This window comes from Cyprinodon tularosa, unplaced genomic scaffold (assembly GCF_016077235.1).
Source record: "Cyprinodon tularosa strain WSP-4 unplaced genomic scaffold, ASM1607723v1 ctg251, whole genome shotgun sequence".
NCBI classification, from domain to species: domain Eukaryota; kingdom Metazoa; phylum Chordata; class Actinopteri; order Cyprinodontiformes; family Cyprinodontidae; genus Cyprinodon; species Cyprinodon tularosa.
The window spans coordinates 458,773-486,126 of NW_024038933.1; the positions used below are offsets into that span (position 1 = coordinate 458,773).

At 38.2% G+C, this 27,354-nt stretch overlaps 1 protein-coding gene across 1 annotated transcript in view; it reads right to left on the minus strand.

Annotated features, from left to right (window-relative positions):
• Positions 1 to 1,990: 1,990 nt before the first annotated feature.
• Positions 1,991 to 27,354, minus strand: part of srrm3 (serine/arginine repetitive matrix 3) — a 117,254-nt gene continuing 91,890 nt past the window's right edge. Inside the window, exons 7-14 of the mRNA XM_038288330.1 lie at positions 24,030 to 24,065; positions 23,833 to 23,883; positions 22,710 to 22,817; positions 21,421 to 21,583; positions 9,760 to 10,037; positions 9,418 to 9,669; positions 9,205 to 9,330; positions 1,991 to 3,773 (exon numbers count right to left, since the gene is read on the minus strand). Coding sequence (XP_038144258.1) covers positions 3,506 to 3,773; positions 9,205 to 9,330; positions 9,418 to 9,669; positions 9,760 to 10,037; positions 21,421 to 21,583; positions 22,710 to 22,817; positions 23,833 to 23,883; positions 24,030 to 24,065 — 1,282 coding nt within the window. The 3' untranslated portion in view covers positions 1,991 to 3,505. The remainder of the gene's footprint in view (positions 3,774 to 9,204; positions 9,331 to 9,417; positions 9,670 to 9,759; positions 10,038 to 21,420; positions 21,584 to 22,709; positions 22,818 to 23,832; positions 23,884 to 24,029; positions 24,066 to 27,354) is intronic.

The following is a 27,354-nucleotide window of genomic DNA, read 5'->3' on the forward strand; positions in this document are numbered from 1 at the left end:
TATTGTTTTATGTGTTAAAAGATGCTAGCGTTAGCAGTAGCGGCTAGCCTCACAGTTGTTTATGTTTCTCTCGTTGAAGAGATGCTTCTGATTTGGGCTTAGTTTTTTGATAACCGAGGTTGACCGTCGGAGCCCAGTCTACCGATTCAACGTCACCCAAAGCGCTAGGACAGCATAAACAGTCACAATGAAATCCATATTAGACTACCGGTAACTTATTAATTATTACTAAGTACAAAAGCATTTAACGATAACCTTATGCTATATAAACACAACCACAAAAAAAAGTTAGCTAGCTAACATAACGTTATAGCTTACCTCCGACGAAGTGGTCACTGCAGACTGCAGGCATTGGCAGACTCTGCTCCTTCAGATCGCAGACATAGGTTTAGAATCCATTTTTTTCGGCGTTGTTCTGTGAGCTTTTTACAATTTTCACCTTTATGGACGACAATCTTTGGTACTCTGTAAAAGCTCTTTTCCTTTTCTCGGTTAGAACGATTGGAGCAGCCGTAAACTACACAAAACATAGGCATTATTTCAGACGGCAGATCCTCAGCTACTTCACTTCCTGCCCTACATCTGAGTTTCGCAGGCTCGTGACGCAGCACTGTGACGTCACGTGAAACCAAGCTATTTTTGCTTTGGCACGACAGTGCCACTTACAGGCCTGGCATACATTTTGCAGCGTTTTCATGCATTCGTGTGGACGATCATATTTATTTTATGTCTTCGTCTTTACGACAAACGTTCTGGAAAATATTAGCGTTTCGTGTTCGTTTTGACTTCGTGTGGACGGGGCCTTAATCTAGGTGTTAGCTTCAACTCTCTGTCCCCTTATGTGCAACAGTATACTCACTATAATCGTATTACCACCACCTAAAGGGCTGGAGGGAGAAATCTAGTGTCTTACACTTGTTAAATGTATTGTGACAAAAACTTGAGTGCCTCTGCGATATGAAATTGCAGTTTTCTAAATTGCAATTTTAGTTCTAGTTCAATTAACTGCCCAGCCCCAGTTTGATGTTTAATCAATTTAAAGCCTCGTATCACAAATTCTCTGGACTTCTTGCCAAATGACAGAAAAACAGTCTTCATATCCGCTGCCGACGATGCAGGAAGGTTATAGCTCCACAAATGGCAGGACTGAGAAGTTACAAAGAGGCTAAAATAATGGAGGTGGAAGTAAATCTGTAGTTTAACAACATCCTAGAGGTCTGGGGAGGGATGAGGAAGAATGCTGGCTTCAACCCAAACGACTGTTTACTGCATGGGGGGCAGTTGTGAAGTGCTCAATGACCAGAAGCTGTTTTTTTAAGCGCTTCAGTACCACAGCCCCTGCTGGGGCCACTCCCTTCTAAAGTCATATCACCTGCAGAAGTTTTGAACGTCTCTGCAGTGGTTGGGCGGGGAAGGACTCTTGAGTATAGAGAACTGTTAACAGCTAGTGAGATGACAGGATCTGGATACTTCTGACTGAGTGGTGGACAGGAGGACAGTGAACTGCTCTCATGGCCTCTGGCACAGATGGGGAAACTCCTTTCTTAGCTCTACTAATGACTTAAACATTCTCCATCTGACTATAGAACGGAATTTCTCTCTGTTACAGCTCAACATGACCCCTACTCGCCATAACAGTTAATATTCCTTATATTGAATATTCCAAACATTTTTTTAAAAACAATCCACTGGACTTGGTTTCCAAGTTTGAAGACATTTCGCTTCCCATCCAGAAAGATTTTTCAATTCAAAATGTCAGGAATAGCTTTGAGCTCGAGGTTTTATACAGTAGCTCAATAAAGCCTCGTTTTTGTTTTGAAAACATGCAAATTGGAACAGATCCATCCATTTGGAATTGAGGTCGTTTGGCTTCTTCTGTTAGCCTGCAATACCCCATACCCATCTAAGTGTCTGAAAGGTTGATCGTTAAATGGGGGGATTGTAGGATTGGCTGAATAGACGAGGTAATAAAGAGATAAAAGGCAAAACATAGGAGTTTGATCAATTCATCTTTTGTTTATTATCAGTGATCTTAGATTATACAATACAAAGAAGGACCTGAAAACAAAAGAGACAATGATATACTGATTAATTGGGTTAAAGCTGCTTACTGAGAGTCGTACGTATGAATGGAAAAAGACCGCATGTATGGAAAGGAAGACTTTAGTGATTGTATCACCGGTTTGTTATCTTACGGGTCATCTTCTCTTGAAGGAGCTGACAGTGTAAATATGCCTCGGAGTTTAAAAGGATGCCATAAATGGAGCAGAACGTTTTGCTGCCTGGAGCACAAACAGGAAGATGTTACTTTTCTGCTTACAGCATAGAGGAGGACCTGAAGTCTAAAAAGACGCGCTGCTGAAAAACTCACTTTAGATTTTCATTTGTATGTAAACCTAATCTAATTTGATCAGATCCTAATGCAAGATCTTTATGCATCACTGAAAAAAGTCAAATAAATTAAACAATAAATAAATAAATAAATAAATAAATAAATAAATAAATAAATAAATATTCCAATAAATAAACATACAGATAGAATAAATTCATAAATAGTTGAGGTTAAAATGTTTGCATGGAGATAATTTGCAGTTTTCCTTTCAGGCAGCCTGACTTCAGGCTGCAGAGTACTCGCCAATCTTTGAACAGGACGTTTGCCCTCACACACACGCGCACACACACACACACATCCACAGGTTAGTAAGAACGAAGGTAAAGGTTGGAGAGTAAAGGTACATGATACACAGCCTCCATCCCCCCTCCATTCAGACACTCAATGGCACCCTTCTCAGTCAGTAAATCCTCTTTGAGGAGAGTCTTGACAGATGTTACATGCTAAACAGACCTTCTTAAGCTAAATGGAATATACAGTGCATAGTTTACAAAGCCAGAACTTATCAGAGTTTAAATCTATACAGGCATATCTACACAATAAAAGTTGTAACCATAAAAAAAAGTTGTTTTTTTGTTCCCTCATTCATCTGTCCGGGTTGCTCTTTGTTCTGTTTGTTGACCTCTCCTCAGTAAAATGGATGTCTTTGGAGGGATGAGCACATGATGGCAGGTAAGAAGAATATCTGACTGGTTTCCTTTTGTCTGTTTTTGTTTTCTATTCACCTTCTGTTTTTAAGCTACACATATGTTTCTCTATATTCATGAAGCATGTGTTTGTTGACCCACTCGCTTCTGGCTGCCTTGTGGAGGATAGGATGGAAAATGCTGACTGACTGTGTTGGGATTTGTTCCTTCGGCTCGGTCACCTGATTTCTGAAATAGGGAAGCTGTTCTTTCTCTTTGTGACTCAAGATCATAGATAGTTTGATTCAAATGAATGTGCTATAATAAAATACATCTGTCTTTGTTCAGGATCTGTGCTGGAGACAAAGTCGTCACTGATGGAGGAGTTTGGACTCTGGACTTTCCAGGCGCTTCAGTGGAGGACTTATTCTTGCCTTCATCGTCTGTTTGCTTTAGTGTTCTTTGTCCCTTCCGCCATCGGATGCATTCAGAAGCCCGGGCTGTCGTAGCTGCTGCGGCTGTAGTAGCTGTGGGAGCGACTCCTGCTGCGGCTCCAGCTCTGGCTACGACTTTTGCTGCGACTTCGGCTCCAGTTCCTGCTGCGGCTCCGGCTGTGACTCTGGCTCTGGCTTCTGGTGCGGCTGTAGCTGCTGTAGCTGCTGTAGCTACGGCTGCGGCTGGACCGTGACGGGCTGCTGTCGTAGCTGGACGACGAAGGACTGGGCCGGTAGTACGGGATCGGGCGCTTCCGAGCACTGGTGTGGAGAGTGGGGAACGGGAGGGGATAAAAATATCGGACAAAGAAAGCAGTGTGACAGGTTAGAATGAGGGAGATGTTAAAATATTAAGATGATTAGGCTGTTATCTGAGACAAGATTAGCAGATCAATGTTAGATTCCAGAAACGGTAAACAAGTGCAGCCTCTGAAAGAGATTAGATATGTGGGTTATAAACAGCTCTCCATCCACACAATGAAAACACCTTTTGTTAGTTAAAGCTGGAATCATTTGATTTGTTAAAAGGAATCGTGGGATAGCTTCCTGTAAGGTAATTAGCTGTTAGCTACTAAAGAACCCCCTGCTCTCTGCAGAGCACATCACCAACACATACAGACATTCATTATGGGACCGATAGATGCTATCAAGGTGGCTGACAAGTCTTTCATTCCCACCTTTCCATCAAAATTCATTGCTTAACATTTTATAAGTGGAAGCTTTAAATGATCCATGACTAGCTGTAACAATAGGATTTATTTGGAGTAATATCTGTTGTTGATGCAAATACGAAAAATTCAAAATACTGTCAGCTGTTTAGTTTGAATGCATTTAAATAAAATACTGTCACATGGACATTACAAAGCTTTTTACACTGCAATGCATTCTGGGTAAACAATGTTTGCTAGGGACTGCAGCATTATTCACTATTTCACATTATGCACCACTTTAAATCAATAGATTTATTTTCATCTAAATTTCTGTAAGCAATATTTGACTGATAAGATAATAGTTGTGAGGCACCAGAAGAAGGAGAAATTCCAGGCCTAAATGTTTTTTTTTGTTTTTGGTGGGGGCAAAGTTCTGCAGAACCAAAGTCACATTTTTTTTGTTTTAACAGATAAATCATGAAAACTTTGAGGCATGTAAACCAGTCAAACGCAATTTGATTAAAAATAACTTCGGCAATGTTAGCCTTCCTGTAAGTTCCAGTCCAATTATGAGTTTTTATGTTTCAATTCAGTTTATTTCTATAGCGCCAATTCACAACACATGTCATCTCAAGGCACTTTACAGTTCAACCAGAACATCCAGTCAGATGGGTTCAAAATTTTTATCTACGGAAACCCAGTTGATTGCATTGACTCATTGACTCGAATGCAATCCTTCACACTAAGCATGATTGTAGTGACAGTGGAGAGGAAAAACTCCCTTTTAACAGGAAGAAACCTCCAGCAGAACCAGGCTCAGTGTGAGCGGCCATCTGCTGAGGCTGACTGGGGTTCAAGGAGACAGAAGCAGAGATACAGAAAGCAGCTGTGAAAGGCGGCCCCGTCCAGGAAACACACAGCCAGGCAGAAAATGTTGCAGAAAATGGCTATTTTTAAGTTAATAAGAAAATTGCAACATATTTAGGTAAAAACGTTCAACTAGTCATGGATCCCTTAAGAGAGGATTCACTCCTAGCACTACAATCGGACTCAAACGGTCTGAGCAAGTGACTGAAACTAGTGGCACTTATGTTTGACCAACCCTAAACAGTAATGAACTGGAAACCAACAAAAAAAAAATCTGACCATTTGTTAAGACAAATGAATGAAGCATAACTAAGTGCTTAAATATTGTGCTAACACTTTTCAGTTTAGAAGTATAAGTCTCAAAATGAGCTTTTTTTAAAAAACATTTATAAAGTTCATAGTCATCTGAGAATTGCCAGCTGTGTTTTTTTTTGGCTTCTACCTGTAAATATCGCTCAATTTAGTTTATTGGCTCAATAGTTTTTTTTATTTATTTAATCTTTAAATCAGTTTATTTTTTATCAGTAAATGGAGAAACTATTGAGTAATGCTACCTGTACTAGTTGTGCTACTAGTTACCATGGATGCTACCAGTGGTCAGTTGCAGAAACATTTTATTTTTGTTTAGGAAATCCTTTTGTTTCAAATCAAAGCTGCTTAACATGAGCTGATATCTCTCTCACACAGTCACAGTGTGAAATCTACTTATCATCTATGTACCTAATGTTGATGATTAATGATCAATCACAGTAACACTTTATTGCTAATTTGTTACAGTATATGAAAGGATAATTTAAAAATCACAAATAATAATAAAATTCGTTATTATAAATATCTGTAATATCCGTTATTATTATCCATTTTAAATAAGATGGAAAATTAGCTTTGATGTGATTTCGTGATCTGATGCAGATTTTCGGGTGTGAAAATAAGAGCATTCGGAGTTTCATTTTCTTTCTTTTAAATAGATCCTGAATAAAAATTGTAATTTAGCATCGTTACCAAATGGACAGGACTTTACAAAATTACAAAAACTTCCATCACAAAAGATTGGAAATTTGGAATTGGCCACAGCATCTCTGTTTGATGCATTTTCAAAATAAAAGCACAGCCATTAAACCAGAGGGCTGACGGCAAAGGAAAAGCGTTTGAATTAATCTGAGAGATATTTTCTCTGTAAATTACAATAAAAATCTATAAATAATGATTTTATTGTTTTTTTTTTATTACCTTGCTTTTTATAAGAATAATAAAAAAAAATTTTAAGTTTTTTTCAATATAAAATGCTGTGGATTGATTCATAGGAGGTCAGAAGGTTAACCTTTTAGACCTTTAACAGTCTGCTCAGAGCGTTCTCATCCATATGTCTGTTAGTGCCGGGTTTGAACAGGTCCTTCACCTTCTCTATACAGGATTCTGATATCAGAAATCACAACCTGTATGTTGAGAATCATTTCATTGTAAATAAACCTTGATAGCATTTCAATCCTTGCATCCCTGTGCAGCAACATTAGTGCGTAACGTCAGTGGGGTGTAGCTTCAGAGCTGCAAGTTTCAGAGATGTGATGAAGAAAAAGAGAGAAAGGACAGGCAAAAAAAAAAAAGAAAAGCAGAAGAGGATGAGTCCAGGTTTACTCAGGGGAGCTCTGATGGTTTGATGTTCAGCTGAGCTTCAGGGGTCAGAGTAGCAGGGCTCTGCTGCACAGCAACTGTTACCAGGGTAACAAGCCTGCAGCATTCGAATTCAGCAGCATCCCGCTGTCTCCATGTGAGGACCTTTAGGACTGAAGCAAACATGACAAGGCATTCTCATTTCACTCATTACATCTGTTTACACTTGGACAGGGAGAGCATCAACAAGTGGTTGATTGAACAGGAGTGGTGGAATATTCATTTAACACGCAATGCAGTCATCATAAAGCATATTCATGTGGAATGTCATCACATAGAAAGAAATAAAAACATTTAGTGAAGAACTTAAAATAAGTGTGATATTCACACAGGATCTCTACAAACACAAAGTTATCAATACATTTAAATCTAATTAAGAAATCAAAATAAATCCAATGTTAGTTTATGTGTATTAAATCAGAATGTTACAGGGAATATGTGTTAAACACACAAAGAAGGGAATAAATAAGAAACAGTAACCAACGTAAATCTGTCAGTTAGATTTAAAGGTCTCACGCTGCCAATCATTTTTACCGAGCGATAAGATTGGTAAGGCAAAGATATCTTCACTTTAAACTTGGTTGGATTTGCAGTCCTATACGTCACAGTATTGCACTGGGAACATTGGAAGCCATGACGTCAAAATCAAATATTATTTCACAATAACTGCATCTGCTGTCCAAGTGAAGATCGAGGTATTTATACTCCACTCCTTCTCCCATGATGGAGACACTGTTTGACCTGTTCCTGTTATTTTGACACCTACAATCATCTTTGTTTTAGTCAAGATGATGAATAAAACAAAGCAATCCACCAGATCCCTGGAATCAGCTTCTGGTCCATCTTTATTAAACCGTACAGCTGCAGGTGGCTAGTTTCACCATTTAGGAAACTATTGGAGGACATTTTCATTTACTTTGTGGAAAAGCCTGTGATGAAAACTTCAAAGCGTTTTAAACGTAGCCCTTGTGCCATAACTTTATTATTTTTAACAAATAGCTTTGATTTCTTTTATGAGTTGATCATTTTGTTTTCTTAGTGATGAGGAGCTGAATGGTTCATAGGTGTTTTTAAACCACTGATTAACAGGGCAATAAAGTTTAAGACAACTGAATGAATTGTTTCCTTCATTATGATCTACAGGGAATGAACAGAATGAATAATGAACAGTCTGCATTAATTCATAAATAAAAAGTGTTTCTAAGGGATCTTTATACCATTTAAAATATATCAAATTAACTAATTAGTAGTTAGCTCCCCTGGCCTGTCATCAGCTCCATCCATCTTCCTTTCTCTGTGACCAGCAGCACTAAGGCGAGGCGCTGTCGCCACTAGATGTCACCGTGGTGATGGTGTTACAGAGTAATATGCACCCAGACGTGGGTAGAGTACCCTCACATTTTAACTAAAGAAGTATCGTGCTAGTTTAACAGCGGTTTTTACCTTTTAACTAATGTATTGCTTTATCTATCTATCTATCTATCTATCTATCTATCTATCTATCTATCTATCTATCTATCTATCTATCTATCTATCTATCTATCTATCTATCTATCTATCTATCTATCTATCTATCTATCTATCTATCTATCTATCTATCTATCTATCTATCTATCTATCTATCTATCTATCTATCTATCTATCTATCTATCTATCTATCTATCTATCTATCTATCTATCTATCTATCTATCTATCTATCTATCTATCTATCTATCTATCTATCTATCTATCTATCTATCTATCTATCTATCTATCTATCTATCTATCTATCTATCCTTTTTCACATCAGTTTTTAACATGAACATATATAGCAAAGTTTTTACTCCAGTGTTTTATTATTATTATTATTATTATTGCTAAAAGTTACTCCAGTAAATGTACTAATTACTACCTATTTTTAATGCAGCATTATGTAGAATTTATTTAGATTCAATTTGTAAAAAGTTTAAAATGTTATATAATATAAACTATAATCCTTGATTAATGTCGACTGAAGGCATTAATGAACCTATGAGCTTCACTGGGTTTGTTCATCACACACCACATCAATAAATTACAGTGATGATTGTGGTTCAACGTCACTGTTCTATTAATTTAGGGCCACGAGCGTCTGAGTCCGACTTCGTAAGCGCAGCATTTTGGAAGCAATACAGTAGATTTGGATATAAGATGGTTTTAATTGCTGAGGTAATGTGATGATGCTGAAGAGAAAAATAAGACAGAATGGTTACATGTGTACATTAGACAGAGTTTATCATCAGTCCATCCTGAATCTGCTGGTTCATACATTAGGCCAGGCGTCTCATATACTGTTCATCAGGAGGTTATTTTTATCCGACACTAAAGATAAACCGGAAATAGGATCAAAGAGGTCAGTTTGTTTTTTCTAGGGTTCTTTGTAGCTTTAGGCTGCTGAACATGTTGGCTGTATCTATATAGGAGAATAGAAACATGTTTTACGGCAGGAAGCAGCATGGTTACTCCCAGACTAAAACATTCTTACCTGGTGATCCTTCGAGCCTCCATGAAGCTGGGTGAATCCCTTCTTCTCTTCCGGATGGGTGAGTAACTGCGTGAGCGACGCCGGGCTCTGCTGTCGGTGTCAGAGCGGTTGGCGCTGTCCTTTTCTCTGCGTGACACACAGTCAGCTGTCAGAGCAGCAGTGACAGATGACAGCGTAATGACTCTAGATGACGACAGGCCGGCAGGGTCTCACCTTGAGATGTTCTGTCTGCTGTGTGGGGACTTGACTTTGCCGGGGCCCTTGTCTCTGGAGGCAGAGCGTGAGGACGAGCGGCCGCTGCTCCAGGAGCTGCTGCGCTGCCGGAGGTTGGCTTTGCTCCGAGACTCCTCGTTCTTCCTACCTGATGTGTGTGAGTGACGCCCCGGAGACCCAGATGGGCTCTTGTGATGCGCCTGACCCCGATTAGAGCGGTTGTGACGCTTAGAGGAGTGTCCACCTTTTGATCTGGTGAAGAAAGCACATTTTTTCAATAATCCCCCTGATTTGAAGGTCCATTTGTGATAAAAGCATGGAAATTTCAGGTGGCTGACTTACTTTCGCTGATGTCGGGAGGACCTCCCTCTGTGAGAGTGGTTGTGCTGGGAGTGGGCCGAGTCACTGCTGTGATCGGGGGAGTGGGAGCTCCGTCTCCGGCCTCTCGGGCCGCTTCTCCTACCAGATGTCTGAGTTAAAGGGCTCCCTATAGCTGCCACCTTGCCTTCCACACTCCCAGTCTCTTCCGCTTGGTTCCTCCTGGGGGCGCTGTGGAGCCTTTGCTCTTTTAGTAAAGTAGACTGGATGCCTGCAGAGCTTGCATTCAGCAGACGCAGCTTCTGCAGAGAAATCATGACCAACAAAGGAAAAAAAAAAAGAAAAGAAATAGGACAAAAATAGCATCAGAATGTTTCCAAGCTTATGATAAAGAGCTACGGTTTACTTGCCAACAGAAGGTAAACATCTAAAAGAAAAAGATCTAGGTTTTCTCCATATGGCTTATAGATAGTCCTCTATGGTGCAGCGCATGCAAATACTTGGCATGCAAAACCATAATGAGTTGGAAAAAAAAAATCAAAATAAAATCGCAAAAACAAACAAAAGAACTAGGAAGAGAAGAAGGAGAGGGAATAAAGAAAAAGTGAACCGAATAAGTTTTAGAGCAGAGAGTACAGAGCTACAGATTCTGGAGAATAGAAAGAGGACTTCTGCAGGATTTCTTTCTTAATTTTTTAGAAATGGCTAAAAAAAAATGAAACAAAACAGGAAGAGAAGACAACTTGACGAAACATCACAGAAATGGAAGGAACGAAATAAAGATCACAATTATTGAATCAGTTGAATCAGAAAACAAACTGACTGCTACTCAATTTTCTCTGTGTGGATTTTTTTTTTTCCTGAGAACATTTGCTGAGATGTGAACAGCGACCCATTTTCTCTGTGTGTGTTTTTTTTTTTTTATGGTAACTCTTGTTTAACTCCCTTCTGGTTAACATCCACTTACCAATAAAGTGGCATTCCCTCCTTTAGTAGGTAAGGTATGAAGAAAAGGGAAAAGTGGGGCAACATAAGTGCATCATTAGATTCACAAAATGCAAGAGAAAAAGACACAAAACCCTTCCCTGCCAGTGACTCATGAGACAATGCATGGAAATCAAGAGAAAAGAACTCAAAAGCAAAGAGGAGAAACCACAATGTGCAGGGAGTCCCTCACACAGAGCGTAAATCCTCCGCACCCGGCCACTTTCCTACGGATCACGCAGCAGCTGCCTGCTTCAAAGATGAAATCAAACTTTCTCTCTGTCTACAGGCGACCTGGTGTTACTGACTGCACAGCTGGACGTTCCCTACTTCTGAATTTGGACTCAAGGGCCCCTTATTCTTACAACAAAGATAATCTTTATTTCCTAAAGGAAGAAACTGACTGTTTTATCCTTACTGAGCTCATCCAAAGTTTCTTTAAGAATACTGGAGCCAGCATGCTTCCTTAATGTAACAGAGGGAGGAAAACAGAACAGGACGCTTTTAAAATAGTAAAAAGCTATCAGTTACCATGATGGAGCACTGTTTAAAGGGTGAGGAAGCCTTGATAAAAAAAAAAAAATCTGAAGTATTGTTAACCCTTTCCACATTATGTCATATCACAAACACAAACTGTTTTTATTGGGACCTTTTGCAGAGCTACAGAAAGTAGAAGAAGTCCAAACAGGAGTCCAAAGACTGATACGTTTTAGAATATTATAGTTTGGATTGATCCAAACTCTTCGATATGGAGGCTAAAAATTTTTTGTTTAAGATACAACAAAATTTGACAAAACACTTTTCCTGAATAAAATGGTGAAATAAGTTTTATCTTAACTGTCTCAGCAGTAAGCAATACTTGAAGGAACAAACAAAGACGTCTGACATCTTTTGTAAAGGGATCAATAAAATTTTGCAGGTCCAAAACTTAGTTATTATGACCTAAAATGTTTGGGTTCATTATTTTTGTCAGGATTTAGTTTTAAATATTGTATAATAGGCATAAAGAGGAGTATATTATGTGTATATGACTCTCTCTTGCTTTATTTAACAAAGTTTGAATAAGTTGGTTAAAGGTTAAAGTATCTGGATATTCATAGTCCTTTTTATTATCAATTTAAATTAATAAACCTAATTGTTTGTGTTGAACCTTACAATCTCATTTCATAATTGGTTTTTATTTCCTTCCAAAGGCATTTTTTCAGCACCATACGCATGATTGAATTCTGGTAAAGGAGCTCACTAATGGCTGCAGTTTGGACACCCCAGAGGTAAATTATTCCTTCATGGTTGTTGCTGCATATTTAGGATCTTAGTCCCACTAGGAGGTCAAACTTTAACCGCCTCATAGGCTTTCCTCTATGATGACCCTGTATTCAGCTACATCCATCAAACCATCGGCAGACCAGCTTCTCTATTCAGGTTGAATAAAACCAAAACATCTACTCAGCATTATGCTGCCTTCGCCATGCTTCCCTCTACGAATGGTTGGGATGCCTGTTCTGGGGGATGTTCTCTGTTGTTTTTACAAACACACAGGTTTATTACAGCGGTTCAAAGTTGGTTAAAGCTGCTCAGACCAACTTCTTCCCCATGTTTTCTGTTTTCTACATTTGGCTTTGGTCAAATTGCATATATTTCTTTTAAAAATTGCCACTATGCAATTATTGTCAGATTTAAGGAGTTTTTAACTTCTTCCACCTGAGATCTAGATCCCTGCAGCTCCTCCAGAGTTCCCATCTATTTATAGGCTGCTGTTGTGTAGTTGTTTGCTACCTCTCTGATGTGTTCTTTGGCCTCCATGTTTCTGATTGTTTACCATCTAAATCTGTGAGGCTTTCACAGATGCCTGGAATAACATTGAAACGTTTAACCTCTAAAGGATTTCGTTTGAAATGGATTATATTTAGGGGGATCAGAATGAAAAGGGCTGAAAATAAAGGTTCAATACCCTGTTCACTTTTCAAAATCATGTATATTTTCCCTACTACTTCACAATTTTACTTTTTTAATAAATAAAATATCTCAAACTTTGATATAAAATCTTAACACTTGATTAAAGTTTGTGGCTGCAATGTGACAAAACATGGAGTTGCTTGTTTAATAAAGTGAACAAATCCACAGAAAAGACCGAAACCAAGAATAAATCCATCATTTTACAGCAATCTAAGATAATTGTTTAGACTAAACCACCAGAGACTTTCTGCTCATATTTCAATGTCATAAGAAAGTCCTCATAAACATCTTGACTAGAAAGTCTTTACATAATGAACGATGGCAGCTTTAATTAAAAAGCTGTCCCCAGTAGCGTCTCTATGGTTTTTCTGGTGGTTGTAAAGCGTTTAGCATAAATTACAGCTATCCACCATTACTGGTGTTAAGGCTGTTAGTGATTTTCTAATTAAGGACCCTAAAATATGGCAACATTTGGTGTAAATTATGTTTAAACTCGGCATATAACAAAGATTAAACACAAATTCAGAAAATTGTGTTTGCTTGCTAGATTTCAAACTAAAGAGAGAAATAAAAGGAGAAAAAATGTTCTGGTTTAAGTAACCAGCTAAGTTAATCCTCTAGCTGACCACTCTGATCCTGGTTCTGCTGGAGGTTTCTTCCTGTTAAAAGGGAGTTTTTCCTCTTCACTGTCACTACAAGCATGCTTAGTGTGAGAGATTGTATTCGAGTCAATGAGTCGATGCAATCAACTGGTTTTCCATAGATAGAAAACTTTAAATCAATTTGACTGCATGATCTGGTTGAACTGTAAAGTGCCTTGAGATTACATGTGTTGTGAATTGGAGCTATATGAATAAACTGAATTGAATTGATCCTTTCCTAGTAGCAGACAGGATGTGTAGCCTGGTTTGGTAGATGATGATGGCGACTTCCTGCATTTCAGTCCAGTTTATATTCCTGCTGCCATCCAAGCAGGATGTTTGTATCTATACTTTAATGGAGTAATTATTTTTTAGAACATTTTTACTACTAAACCTTAAATTCTTTTTAAATTAGCTCTTCTTTCTACTCCTTCCATTTTAAAAACAGACGTGTTGTTTTATTTAAGCTCATTTTTGTTATAATTAGTTTCATTAAGACAATTTATTTGGGGTTGAAATCTGTGCTGCACACACCAAATTAATTTTTTAAGGTGATGCAAAGTTAAATTTGACACTGTTAGCATTAGTTTTAAAAGTAAGAAAATTAAGTATAAGGAATTTATCATCCAGGATTGTACAAAACATGTTCCTTTAAAACGCCAGTGCTGTATAGTATCTGTCCATTACTTTTATTTCTATACTTCAAGTAGTTTTAAAAAAGGTACTTTTGCACTTTTACTTGAATAAAAAGCTTATTCTGGTACTCTAACCTCTACGAAAGTGTTTTTAAACAGTAGGATTTTTACTTCTACTTGAGTGATGAACATTAATACTTTTGACACCTCTGCATCCAAGTAACGTAGAGGTAAAATATTTACCTCATAACCAGGTTAGAATTATTCCACTGGAAACCAAATTTAATTTCAGCTAAATATTCCCACATGCCAAGATAAAATCTTAACTTTTTTTTCTGCTTTTTGGGTCTAATCTTCCAAAACCAAATAAAAACAAACAAATCTGAAGCTCATTTAGAGCTGAATGCATTAAAGCACCATAGAGACCCATTAACACACAAACACATATAAGCTTTGGTCTTTTCAAAGGGTTTGTTCATGTCAAGATAAAACAATATATTGATGCTGACATCATCCTTTAAACAGTGTCTCTTATCTAAAGCAGTCATCAAAAATAAAACCTAGATCAGAGATTCACAAAGCGGCTTTAGGAGCTTCAACTCTTAATGCACTCTGCTAATAAGCAGGTCACAAAAAGATATAAAAGGGAAGAAATCTCCAAAATGTGTTTGATATAAAGCAAATTTAGCGGTTCTTCAGCATGCATTATCAAGTGCTTGAACAGCTTTTTAAACTAAAGAGAGAACAAAAAAAAAGCACCGACTGATTGTTGCAGAGAGAGAGAAGCCGTTTTCCACAGGAGAGAAGACAACTAAGCGGTGTAATCAGAAAACATACAACCACTGGTGAATGTGACGGCTGTCAGAAATAGTTGGAACTAAAAAACAAAAATCAATATGGAAGAACTCAAAAGACGGATGTACTTAATTCACCAACAAACAGAGAGATGCTGGACAAACGGGGAATGCATTCTACCAAAAAAAAAGAAAAACAGAAAGAAAGAAAGTAAAGAAATGGACCTGGAAGATAAGAGCGGGATAGTGGACTTCTGCATGAATTTAAGGAGGAAAGAGAAAAACCAGAGCTCTGTGTAATCCAATCTGTCACGAGTCAAATCAAAACTGATGGAGTCAAATTGATTTGGTTAAAGATCATTGGTCAACAACAGAAAGAGGAGAGAAAGAGAGAGAAACATTGACGTCACTCAGGCTAGGGTGCTTGTCACATTCTCATCTGCATAAAGATCACGTGCGTAGGCAAAGTGTTACCTACCTTCCATTTCAATCAGTGACACGTATGCAATATCAACAAAAAAAAGGAAAGAAAGAAAAAAAAGAACAAAAAAGGAGAAAGGAATGTTCTCCGCAGCGAAATGGGAAAAAGACAATGACCTCTTTTAGTATCACAGCTACATATTTAGTCCAGAGACTGAGGACGAGGAAAACAAACCAAAAGTCAAAAGAAAATAGAGGAAAAGAAAACCCAGATGGAGTTCAAAAGCAAACTAAAAATCAGAAACAAAGAATGAAACTAGAGACTACATGATTTGCTGTCTTTTTCGCTTGTACAAATGCAGCCATATTTGTATCAGAACAGGGGAGGGAAGATAGAGGGACAGAGTTAATAGTTATATTAGTGGAGGGAGGGAGGAGGGCATGCAGAGCTGATGTGAAAGATATGTGGGAAGAAAAACAAGAGTGAGACGTGAGTCACACAGGACGCTGATGAACAGGTAGCAGAGGAAGAGGAGGATGGCAGAGAGTGTTGGAGGAGGAATTTACTGCTAAGATGGACAAACTAAAGAGAGTCAGCACATTTCAAAGGGACCCCAGTCACATTGAGGCCCTGGGGGCCTAAGCAGCACCACACCAGCACTTCTCCACTCAGGACTTTGACATGCGGGCCCTGCTCTCTTATACAACCTTATTTAATCTATAATATAAGCAGAACTACAGCAGTGAATAGCTGTGTGCAGCTTTTCCAGACCTGCTCTACGGTTGAAGGGGCGGCGCTTCCACTTTAAATGGCCTTTTTTAAAGGGTCCTTTTTTAAAATCAACTCTTTTGTTAATAACTGTGTTAGATTACCTTCAATAGTCTTTGTTCATTTGCTTTAATATACCCTCTAGTGAGCAATGAGAACAGAACTGACTCCTATTTGGACTTTTCACCCTCCATGTAGGAGGCAGACTGCTGTAGGGAAGCCTGGAGAAGCAAACAGTTCTTATCAAAGGTTCTTTATCTCGACCTTAAAGCCTTCTCTTTTATAAAAAGTGGGCTTTTAAGTAAGTGGATTTTAAATGATCAGCATGATCTTTGGAATTGGAAATTAACTCACTGTTTCCCTCTAGATTCTAGAAGACGTAAAACACCCAAGTTCCATAAGAGGATAACCTTTACTGAGCTTAAAGCTGCTCGTGTGCTTCCTGAAACATCATACTGGTGTGTCTGTCCTGGACCTGGTTTAATATTATGGGGTGTATGTCCTCCAGAACCATCTGGAAAAAATACATTTAAAGTTCTTAAATATTTGTTTTATTACTGTACATCAGCGAAATATTGGTTTTATTATTTAGAGCAGGGGTGTTCAACATTTTCCAGGCCAAAGACCCCCAAACCTAATTATATATATTGTATAAAATTATGTTATATCAAACTGGTCCTATACTCACTCTATTACAGATGGAGTAATGTAATGAAAGTAATTTCTTCCCTGGGATTATTAAAGTATTTCTGATTCCTGGTTGATGGGACAGGTGTTGTGAATGAAACGGTGCCCAGCTTGAAAGAGCTCCTGTGTGTCGCTGAATGTGTGCATTGATGACTGAAAGACATCTTCTGCCTCCATTTATTTGTTTACTGCAGTGTGTTGAATTCATGTTACTGTGTATTTAAAGACATTTAATTAGTGGAAAAATTGCAGGGGGGAAAATAAAAAAAAAGTCTAATCAACCAAAACTTTCGCCCCATGTAGCACCTCCGTGGACCCCCTAGGGGACCTCTGATTTAGACTTTTTTCTAGTTGTTTTTGTTTCATTAATTACTCAACCTTAAGCTGGATGTAGACCATCTGTGAACAGGATTAAAGTTTAACCACAGCTGGATTCAGGGCTGGGTGATCTGGTTCCCTCTGATACACTAACCAAACACACCCAGTAGCTCTGGCTGTATCTAAGCGAACAGCCATGATTTGCTAGGTTTGCATTTTTTTGTGAGACTGCTGCAGCACCTAGCCTTATTCTAAGCCACATATTTCTCCCTGGCCTGTCTGCTGATCTTTATTTTGTCTAATGTTCCCAGACAAACCTCTGAGGCCAAAAACAGAACTCTAGATTTTAATATAGTTTAAATTAAACACATCGACTCTGCTTGTTAATTGTGTGACTTTAGAAGGTGATTGACTACATTGAATTTAATATTTAGAGGTAGTGGAGTAAAATAGTTCCATCACACCTTTCATATTCTTATTTTTAAGATTTTCTTCCCCGTCTCTTGACAGTTAAGCATTTCCTTTTGTTAGCTTATCATACAAAAATCTCAATTTTGAAGCCAGTGATTTTAATGTCATATCAATACTTTTTAAATTACAGTACCTACTGAAACAACAATATAGATATTCTTAAGGGAAGCTTTGAGAAGCAGTAGTGATTGATTTGTTAAAAGCAATATTTTTTTATTCTTTTTATTGGAATAGAATCAAAACATCTTTTTTTTTTTTGTCTCTCCGTGGGGAAATTCAGGAGCATTAGCTGCTACTCCAGGTTGATCTGGGAGTTTTCTGCCTCCTACATGGCGGTGAGATTGCTCCAAAGGGACCTATTGCAGCAACACAAACTGTTATGATAGAGAATCACACATCTTGAGCTGTATATATATATAAATATAAAAAAAAAATCAAACATCATTTAGATGTTGAATCTGTCACACAAGGCCATCCTCCCGGGCCCTGTTCCAGTCAGACACTGTAGCACTTTTAACATGAGGCAGCATCAGCTTATTTAAAAAAAAAAAAAAGAAAGCTGCCATAAAAAGACTAGAAAACTACACACTCCTCTAATGCACCCATCCCCATGTCTTTACAGATCCACAGTCTGCTTAAAGACGAGTTAGAGAAACACAATAAGTAAGGGAGCGGGTCCTGCCACCTTTGGAAACGTGCACTGGAGAGGTTAAACATGGCAGTAAAGAGGAGCGTGTGTTTAATGCCTGGTGGATTTTGGCAGGAGTTGTTGGACGCCTGGAAGAGAAGAGGATCTATCTCTGAGCAGAGCATGTGCTTGAGAAGAAAGACAGCTGTATTGACATGAAGAAACTATGACACATACCCAGTTAACCTACTTGATCCAGTTCCAAAGCATATGAGTGCTTTTTACACAGACAAGACAGAAAGATTTGGGCATTTATTCAAGGGCAAATATGTTAACCGATAAGGGAGAAAAAAAAACAGCAATGAATGAAATAAGCAGAGAGGGGAAAAGGGAAAAAACAGGGATCAGATGAGACCGTATAGACACATGCAAGCTGGAGTTAAAAAAGGAAGATTTGAGCTCTCAGGAGTGTTTACAATGTTTGCAGCCATGTTTAGAGACATAGTCATCAAAGGAAGTGTGCTTCACAATCATTTGCGGCTAGATTCCCTCCAGCTGAGGACTTTTCAACTCATATGATTGTCATCTGGGAGCCTACTGCAGCCCTAATGATCCGATTTATACAGGAGGGATGTTTTCAGAAAAAAAACAACAACAACAACAAAAAAAACAGGGGTTTAGATCTCACTCAATGTAAACACATGAATCTAAGTTTTCAGTTTCTGTGTGCACATCTAAAGCTAGTTTTTGGTTGAATAAAAAATAGAAAATTGCATAATAAAACAAACATAAATGTTAAGCGTTTTCACGTTTTTTTTATCCATCTCTGCATTTACTGTGTCATATTTAAATAATACTTTTATAACGGTAATAATCATAGGTCTGAACATGTGTTTGATTGAAATAGTTGAACAACTACTGGTGGTTTCCCCAAAGATCTGAGTAACCCGTCTGGATGGGTTCCCCTTAAAATGTTTTTTTTTTTCTCTTTCCATGAAACTCCTTCAGATCAACTCTGCTTTATAAGCACATTTGGATCAACCAGTTAATGGTGACAATCCAAACTGTTTTTTATCATGCTAAAAGCCAAACAACCGATCGCTAGCGCTCTGAATACTGCTCATTGCTTCCAGTGGGCTGAGCTTGAAATAAGAGCATAGTTCATTGAAGACGGATGGTTTCTCTTGACTAAAATGGCTTCCTTCCTTTCTGCTAACATCCACTCAGCCATGTTGGAAGTTTTTCATGAAAACAACAACTTGTAATTCTTTAAAATGTTCCACTACATTTTTCAAATATACCTAAGAATAAATCATCAGAAGCTTCAAGCTGTAAAGCAGCATTTAGAACTGAACCTAAGCCTAGCAATTAGAGTAGATATCAATTGTGATGCAGCTCTCCAATATTTTGTTCCATTATAAAATAACTGTATTAACTAGGACTGGGCAATTAATAGCATTAGCAATATAATCACAATTTAGATAAATGCATTTTTCAAGTTGCACTGAAGTTTTAGTCACAATACATTTAAGAGTAAGACACTAAATTCCTCCCTCCAGCCCTTTAGGTGGCAGTAAGATGATTCATTTTTAAATTCATAAATTGAATAATTTAAACAAATAATTAAATAAATAATGAATAAATAAATAATGATGAATAATAATTAAATAAATGAATAATTGAATTCATAAAGTGAATATGCTTTTGCGTAGATCTATGCATTATAGTAGAAGTAAGAACTTTTTCATGCAGATGTTACAGTAAAGATCTGCAACACTGGACTCGGGACAAGCAGGCTTTCATGGTCGTGAAAAAAACTGAAACCATGCAGTGAAACATCGACCTGCTTGTGCTTAGTGAAAATGAAAATTGTAGTAAAATCGCAATAATTACATTTTTGGCAAAATAGTTCAGGCATAGTTTTGACTGTTAATATCATCTTAAGCTGCAAATTAACCTTAACTCACTGATTTCTAGCTGAATAATATCATTTTGCATATTAATAGTCATTAGACTAATAATATGCAAAATAGTTTACTTATAAATTATTTACTTTGACTGTTTGTGCCTAATTAGGTTACAGATAATGCTGTACACTTTCTCCCTCTAAACATGCTATTTTAGTGTTTGAAATGTATTAAATTCTGAGAGAATCTACATTTCTACCCGTAAAGTAAATTATATTTTCCAGATCAGAAGATCTTAGTGGGAGTTCTTTATTTTTTCCTTTCTAATAATGTTTAGAGCAGAAAAAAAAAGAAGAAACTGAAAGAAAAACTAGAAATAGGCCCTCACATCACCCCTTAATTCCTTTTTCTGTTTAATGTTATGAATTGCTGGTTGTAAAAGAAAATAATATTTATTTAAGTAATTTTTTACTGTTCAGATTTTAGACTTACTGTGGAATTACAGTAGCTGGGAAACTTTATTATGCTTGATTACAAAAAAAGTTTAAAGTATTTAAACTTTCATTCTGTTTTTTTTTTTTTAAACAACTTTGCACTTTTATCTATTTAAATATGACACAGAACATTTTTCAAAATGTTAATTCACATGTTTTACACCCAATATTTGTAAGATTGAAGATGTTTGATTAAGACTTTTTTTTCATTAGAGATGCACCGATTACAGTTTCTGACAATACAGCTGCTTCTGACTTTGAACAACACTGATTTTTATTTTCATAACTGACACTGTCAGTTGCTAAAATGTCATAACACACATTCCATTGTCAAATATACTTTAGTTGGAAATCATTAGAAAATACCTGTGAAACAATAAAAACTTGTGCTCTCAAATATAAAATGTTTAGAGCATGGACAGGAGGTCCATAAGATCGGTTGATGAGGTAAAAAATAGGGGCAGATCAATCAGCCAGCTGATCAATCGGTGCATCTCTATTTTTCACTCTTGTTTTAGCACTAATTGAGCTTTCTTTTCTCTTTTATCTAAGCTGTTGTGTGCTGTTGAAAAGCACAGGATTATTTAATTTCTTTGCTCCCTTACTGTGTCACTGGCAAAACCACATATAAACTAGAAACATACAAAATAAATACTAAGAGACGAAAAAAGAAGAAAAAACAACAACATGATGGGAGTGAAAGAAACAGAGCCAGAAACAAAGCAGCAGGAGCAGCAAGGACCTGGGGTCCTCTATTTGTCAGAAGTGTTGCTGTTAACGATCCTCAGACTTTACATCCCAGAATAATCGGAGAAAAAGGTCACAACTAAATCATAACAACCCTTGTGACTAGCTGACGGAAGTTGATGTAAACCAACAAAGGAGAGCAAGTTAAAGGCTTTGCAGAGACTGTGGTAGAGACCACTGAAGGTGTGGTGGTTGGGGGGTGGGGGTGGGTTTAAAGTAGAAGAGATTACATACATCATTCCCTTTCTCAGCCTCGGCGTGTGAGAATCTGGCCGCCTTGCCGTTGCGGCTCCGTCGGGTGTGCTCCCCGTTGTGCCACTTGACAGGATTGTTGGGTGTCTGAGACGGTGACGTGTCCGACGCCTTGTGGCCTTCTGCCTTGTGCTTCGAGTTCCATCTGCAAGAGCAGAAAACACAAAATAAAAAATGCTGAGGACTACTGAAGATGAATGTCTGTCTCAAGACAAATATAAATAAAGAAAGACATATCTACAAGCTTAGCAGTCATCAGATCAGTAAGGATGCCAGCAGTCACCATAAGCACTGTCTGAATAGTGTTGGCAGTAAGGAAAGGGGTAGAAAAAGGAAGCAGGATGCTTCCTATTATAGCTACTTTAACACATAAATTGGGCATGTTTATTTATCTCTCTCTCTCTCTCTCTCTCTCTCTCTCTCTCTATATATATATATATATATATATATATATATATATATATATATATATATATATATATATATATATATATATATATATATATATATATATATATATATATATATATATATATATATATATATATATATATATATATATATATATATATATAATATTTAGCATTTAAGATAAATAAAACTACTTCTTCTTTCAATATGCTCTATCCAGAACTCCTCAAGTTGAAAAGTATTAGTTTCACCTGGTATGATTTTGTAAAAAATCTCTTTAAGGAACCTTTGGTTATCCAATTATTGATCAATTTATGGGAAAAATAGTAATAATCGTTAGTTGCAGCCCTAATCTGCTGTATGAGATGGCAGGTGGGAATGTAATGATTTGCTCTGGTTTTGTTTTTATTATTCAAATAATCAGCTATTAGCTTACTTGGATGTTTTACCCCTAATAATCCACCTTGGTCAGAAATAAAAGATCCATCGTGGACAATAATATGCAGTAATAAAGCAAGCAACTGTCAGAGCCTGAGAAAGGGAAAATAACTCAGAGTGGAGGTTTAATTGGAACATGGTTCATTATAAAGAAAGGAAGTATTCAATGAAACATGGGATAAACTGGAATGAGGCTGAAGACAGATAGTTTTCCATGAAGCAGGAGTGAGAAATCGCAACCATTTAAAGGACACTTAAAGGAAGACATGCTGAGGAGCCCCATTTGTATCCTAATCTTTCCCTTGAGGACTTGGAGTAAATAGGAAAGAGAGATGGATGGTCACCAGAGCAACCACCCAATCAACTGATCAGTCTCAGCGTGTGAACAAACTGAGCTTGCACGAGTGTGTAAAAGTGTCTACCTGGTGGGAGATTTGGAGGTGCTCCGAGTGGAGGACAGGGAGGCGCTTCGAGAGCTGCAGCAGCTGCCCTGATGCTGCGAGCTCCTGCTGGGGGTCTCACCAGGGGACCTAATGAATGACAGCAGATTCACACACACACACACACACATGCAGGGCAAGATGTAAACATGCACACATCATGGACACACAAAACAAAGCATTCTCAGTCATGAAAACTTGCCGCCTGTAGAGTCAAACCTTCCCAGTTTTTTTAATCAATGGTTGGAATCAAAGTGTTTGAATCTGCCCTTTATATTTGCTCATGCTCTGAGGCTGAGCCTTTAATTATACGTAGGTGTGAAGAACCAGTATAAATTTATGAGACCTGTCTCCAAAATTACAGCATGAAGTCTTTTTAGTTACGTCTCTACCACGCTTTGAGCGAGCTCATTGATTTTTTTGCCGAGAGCTCTTTGCCAAACATTTTGAGATAAATCAGATCAGCTGGATAGAAACTTCCATTTTTTTCACCTATAAACGCTTCAGCAGACGGAAGCTGTGTTTGTCCCGTACGTTTTACATAAAGACAGCGAATCTCAGTTTGGCACCTATTTTATATTTTTTCTCTACCTTACAGCAAGTGACAAACCCCGGTATGAAGATGGTATCTGAGGAGTGTCTATACATGTTTATTTATCCTCCTACCAGAGCTGAAGCCCTCTACAGCTTTTCTAGGCATGCTGACCATTCAAAGTGCTTTCACCAGAGCCATCTTTGTCTAATCACACCTGCTAACTGTAGACATTCATACACCGATATGCAGGTCAGTAAGCAACCTGGGGTTAAGTGCCTGCTCTTCATTATAAGATGATGGACTGAACAGCATTCTGGGATAATGTTTTATAGCAAAGACATCATTAACTTCACTGTAACTTCATCCAGACCCTTCTGTTGTGCTTCTTACTCTTAATCATGTTTAGCTGGTCTTCTGATCAGTATACTGCTGACAGCCTAAGATCTAGCGTTTATACATCTTGTATGTTTCTTCTTTTTGTCATATTCTGCTCATTTGCTCTCTATATTGGTCATTGTATTTTCTTGTAAGGGAGCAAGAAAGAAAAAAGGTGTTCCCTATGTGGCTCACCTCTTCTTCTGTTTGTTCTTATCTTTGTGTTTGTTCTTCTGGCTGCCTGACCTGAAAACCAAAGTCAGACAGATGGTAAGGAGGCTGCATAGATTAAAAAACAATAGATCACTGACTGGAACAAAGAGTAATTAACTGGGATTTCATCTGAATAAGATGGATAGATAGATACAAGATAGATATGATGTGATGCGTACCTGTATCTTCTCTTTTTTCTGGAGTCAGATGTCGACCTGTGGAAACAAAATCATCTTACATTTTAAAATTGTGGCACCATGTCAATCGGACACCTGAAGCTTCCAGGTTGGTTAAGGGAATAAGTTCCTCTACCAGTAGGATCACAACCATAAACTTAAAGTCTACACTAGAAGGGTTTAGATGAGTTAGGGTAAACAATAGAGAGACTTTAGGAAAAAGAAACTAATCATCTAACCTGACTAGCATGAGCTATTTTGCAAAGAAACCAATTTCTGTTCCCAGACATGCAGTGAAAGAATTGCATATATAAGGGAAAATTAAGTTTGTAACAAGGACTTCTTCATGCCACTTTTAGATTTTAATATGAATCAGAGTACATTGTCTAACAAATGTAATTCAATCTGAAAAACTCGCACAGAGAGAAAAGATAATTAGAAGAACTTATTGATAAGAAAGTATAGTCTTTGGCGCTCAGGCCTCGGCAGGAACATTCATGCTGAATTATGCTTTAACATGCATGAGTAGATGAATGAGAATAGGGATGTTCCCCCCGGCCTGAAACTGGTGGTGGTTTAGTTCGAGCTGGTTAACGAGGTGATCTGCTTGAGCTGTATTGTGGGACCAGAGACTACGGGAGCTGACACCGGGGCTTCACTCAGAGACTCAGGATATAGATGTCTTGCTTGGTGATGCAGGTACCATGAACTGTCCATGATGAGCAAGCATAAAGCGACAGTGGAGAGGAAAAACTCCCCTTTGGGAAGAAACCTCTGGCAGAACCGGGCTCAACATGGTGTTCTTCTGCCGGACCAGTTGCAATGAGACGAGGGATGGTGACGACTGGGATTAATACACTCTGATGAGGTTGGGGTAGAAGTCATGTCATGGAAGACGACTCAACTACGATGGCGGAGGAGGGGATGGAGGTGGGTGAATTGTCGTCTGAATAAAGTCTGACATGCGTTTGCTGGATAGCGGGCTGAGACGGGGATTTGAAGGTGCTTATGACGTGAAAGCAGGATGCTGACTGGGCTTCGTGGAGGAGTAGTTTGAAGCTGATTGGCTCGCGTCAGAGACGGATCAGCTTCTGATGGATGAGGTAAGCCAGAGTTTCTTCAATTGAACTTCCGCTAGAGCTTCATTTTAACAACATGATGATAACATGATGATAATAAAATGGAGAAGTTGAAAACATACAGTACATAGTCTATTTTTTGCTTGTTGTCCGTAAACGTGTCTGGTTTGAACAAGAGTTTCTCTTGTCAGGTCAGCCTGCAGGAGCCTGAAAGTCTGTCTCTTTCAATGATGCAGCATTTTCATTTCTATGTGGGAGGTATGCACATCTGAGTACTTTAGGGCTATTTTTGTCATTTTCTTTACCCAAACTGTTGACAGTAGCTGCGTTTCCATAAAAAATGTGTGCAAAACTGTGATGATATTATGCTAATAAAATAAGAATGCAAAGTTTTGCAGTTGTGGTATTTCAATTAAATAATAAATGCAATTAAAATTGCACATAATTGCATCTTTGTTAATGCAATAACTAAATACGATAAAAAAAAAACATGGCAGCTGCAGATGTAAACACATGTAAACAAATGAGATATATCCATATTTTAGCCACGGTCTGGTCGTCTTCTTCCTCTTTATCCGAGGCAGTAAGATCCAGATGAAGATCACATCAAGTATATCTGTCTGCGCTGTGCAAGACTACATGACACGCCTCTGTCTCCTCTTGCTGCAGACAGACCCCACTTGATCACAGGACCGGTGTGATGCGAAAAAAGTTTTTTGCACTTTAATGTATAAAGGGAAGGCAGCTAGTGAAATCTTCATATAAGAAAACCTATAAAAAGTTATGGACATATATATATATATATACATATATATGTATGTATATGTATATATATATATATATATATATATATATATATATATATATATATATATATATATATATACACATTCCAAGGTTCCTAAGCATGTATGGAAGCAAATAAATATCCAGGTTCACATTCAGATGGCTGACTATATCAGGTTTATCTATGAAGGACGTCCTGTTAGTGTGTGAAGTCAGAGGATGCTTTCTCACAGCACATGTCGACAGGTGTTGCAGTCCATTTCATCACATTTCACTCCCAGTCAGGTGCGAAGTGTTTAAAGAAAATTACACTTCGTGTTCTTCTGTCCTCAGCATTAAGACCGAGTCGTCCTCCTCATATCAGCATTGCCATCATCGTAGTTGCCATGGTGATTAGTCTAGCCCTTTTTTTCCCTATGTGTCCCCCTGCTCACCTCCAGCATGCAGTGGGAGGGAGAGTGTTGGCTTGCTGAAAGGGTGGTAATAAAGCTGTCACGGTAACGTTTGTGGCTGATATGAAACTCGGCTGCCCCGGTTTCCTCATTGGGAGAAATCAGCTGGGTACTGCGACAAATTAGCACTTTCTTTTTTGTCTCTCGCAAACAATCTGCTGAAACATTGCGGTCAGGGAAGGGCTGCAGCTGCTAGCTTTAGAGATAGCAGGTGAGAAGGCAGCAGGATTCTACTGGGACAGGATGCTGAGCCCCCTGTCCTCATCTTATATCTGAAAGAGAAACCTCAGAGCAGGAAGTCTGCAGGGGGGCAACCGGGCATGTTTCTCTGGCTCCACTTGCCCAATACATTATTCATACATCAACATCACCTGCAATGCAGAGCATCCTTGGAGTGAGGACGAAAGGGAGGAGTGGGACTGAGGACAACAGGGGGGACTGGGATGTGTCTGGATGGATGAGAGGTGGGAGAGCACAGCAGAGCAGCTCAGCAATTTATAGGAAGGCTCATTTTTCTTGTGTTGTGCAGCCCGGTAGAGGCTGGGTTATTAGAGCAGCACATTTACACCCCCCCCTCCAGTTAGGTAGGGAATGAAGCCGGGTGGAAGAGGCCTCTCTACAATTGCTTATTGCTGTTATGATGTCCCAAGGCGTTTCACAAGTTGTTCTTGATGAGCTCTTGCTCTTCATCGGTTTCCCCTTTCCCTCAGTCTCTGTCTCCTAATGTCTTTATTAACACATCCTATACCCTTCTTCATCCCAGCCACATTGCTTTCATCCTGTTTTTCTACATTCGTTTCCTTTCTTTGAGGGATTGTTTTTCCTGCAAGACGCTTTTATAGCTTTTCTGTTCCCCTTTCTTCTTATTTCATGGTAATCTTCTCATTTTCTGTCCCTAAAGTTGTCATGTTTCCCAGAAATTAATCTTTCTATTTAGGATTTATTTTCTTCCAGAGACCGGAGAATCAGCAGACAACCAGGATCAGACGATTTTCAGCATGATTTGCAGTG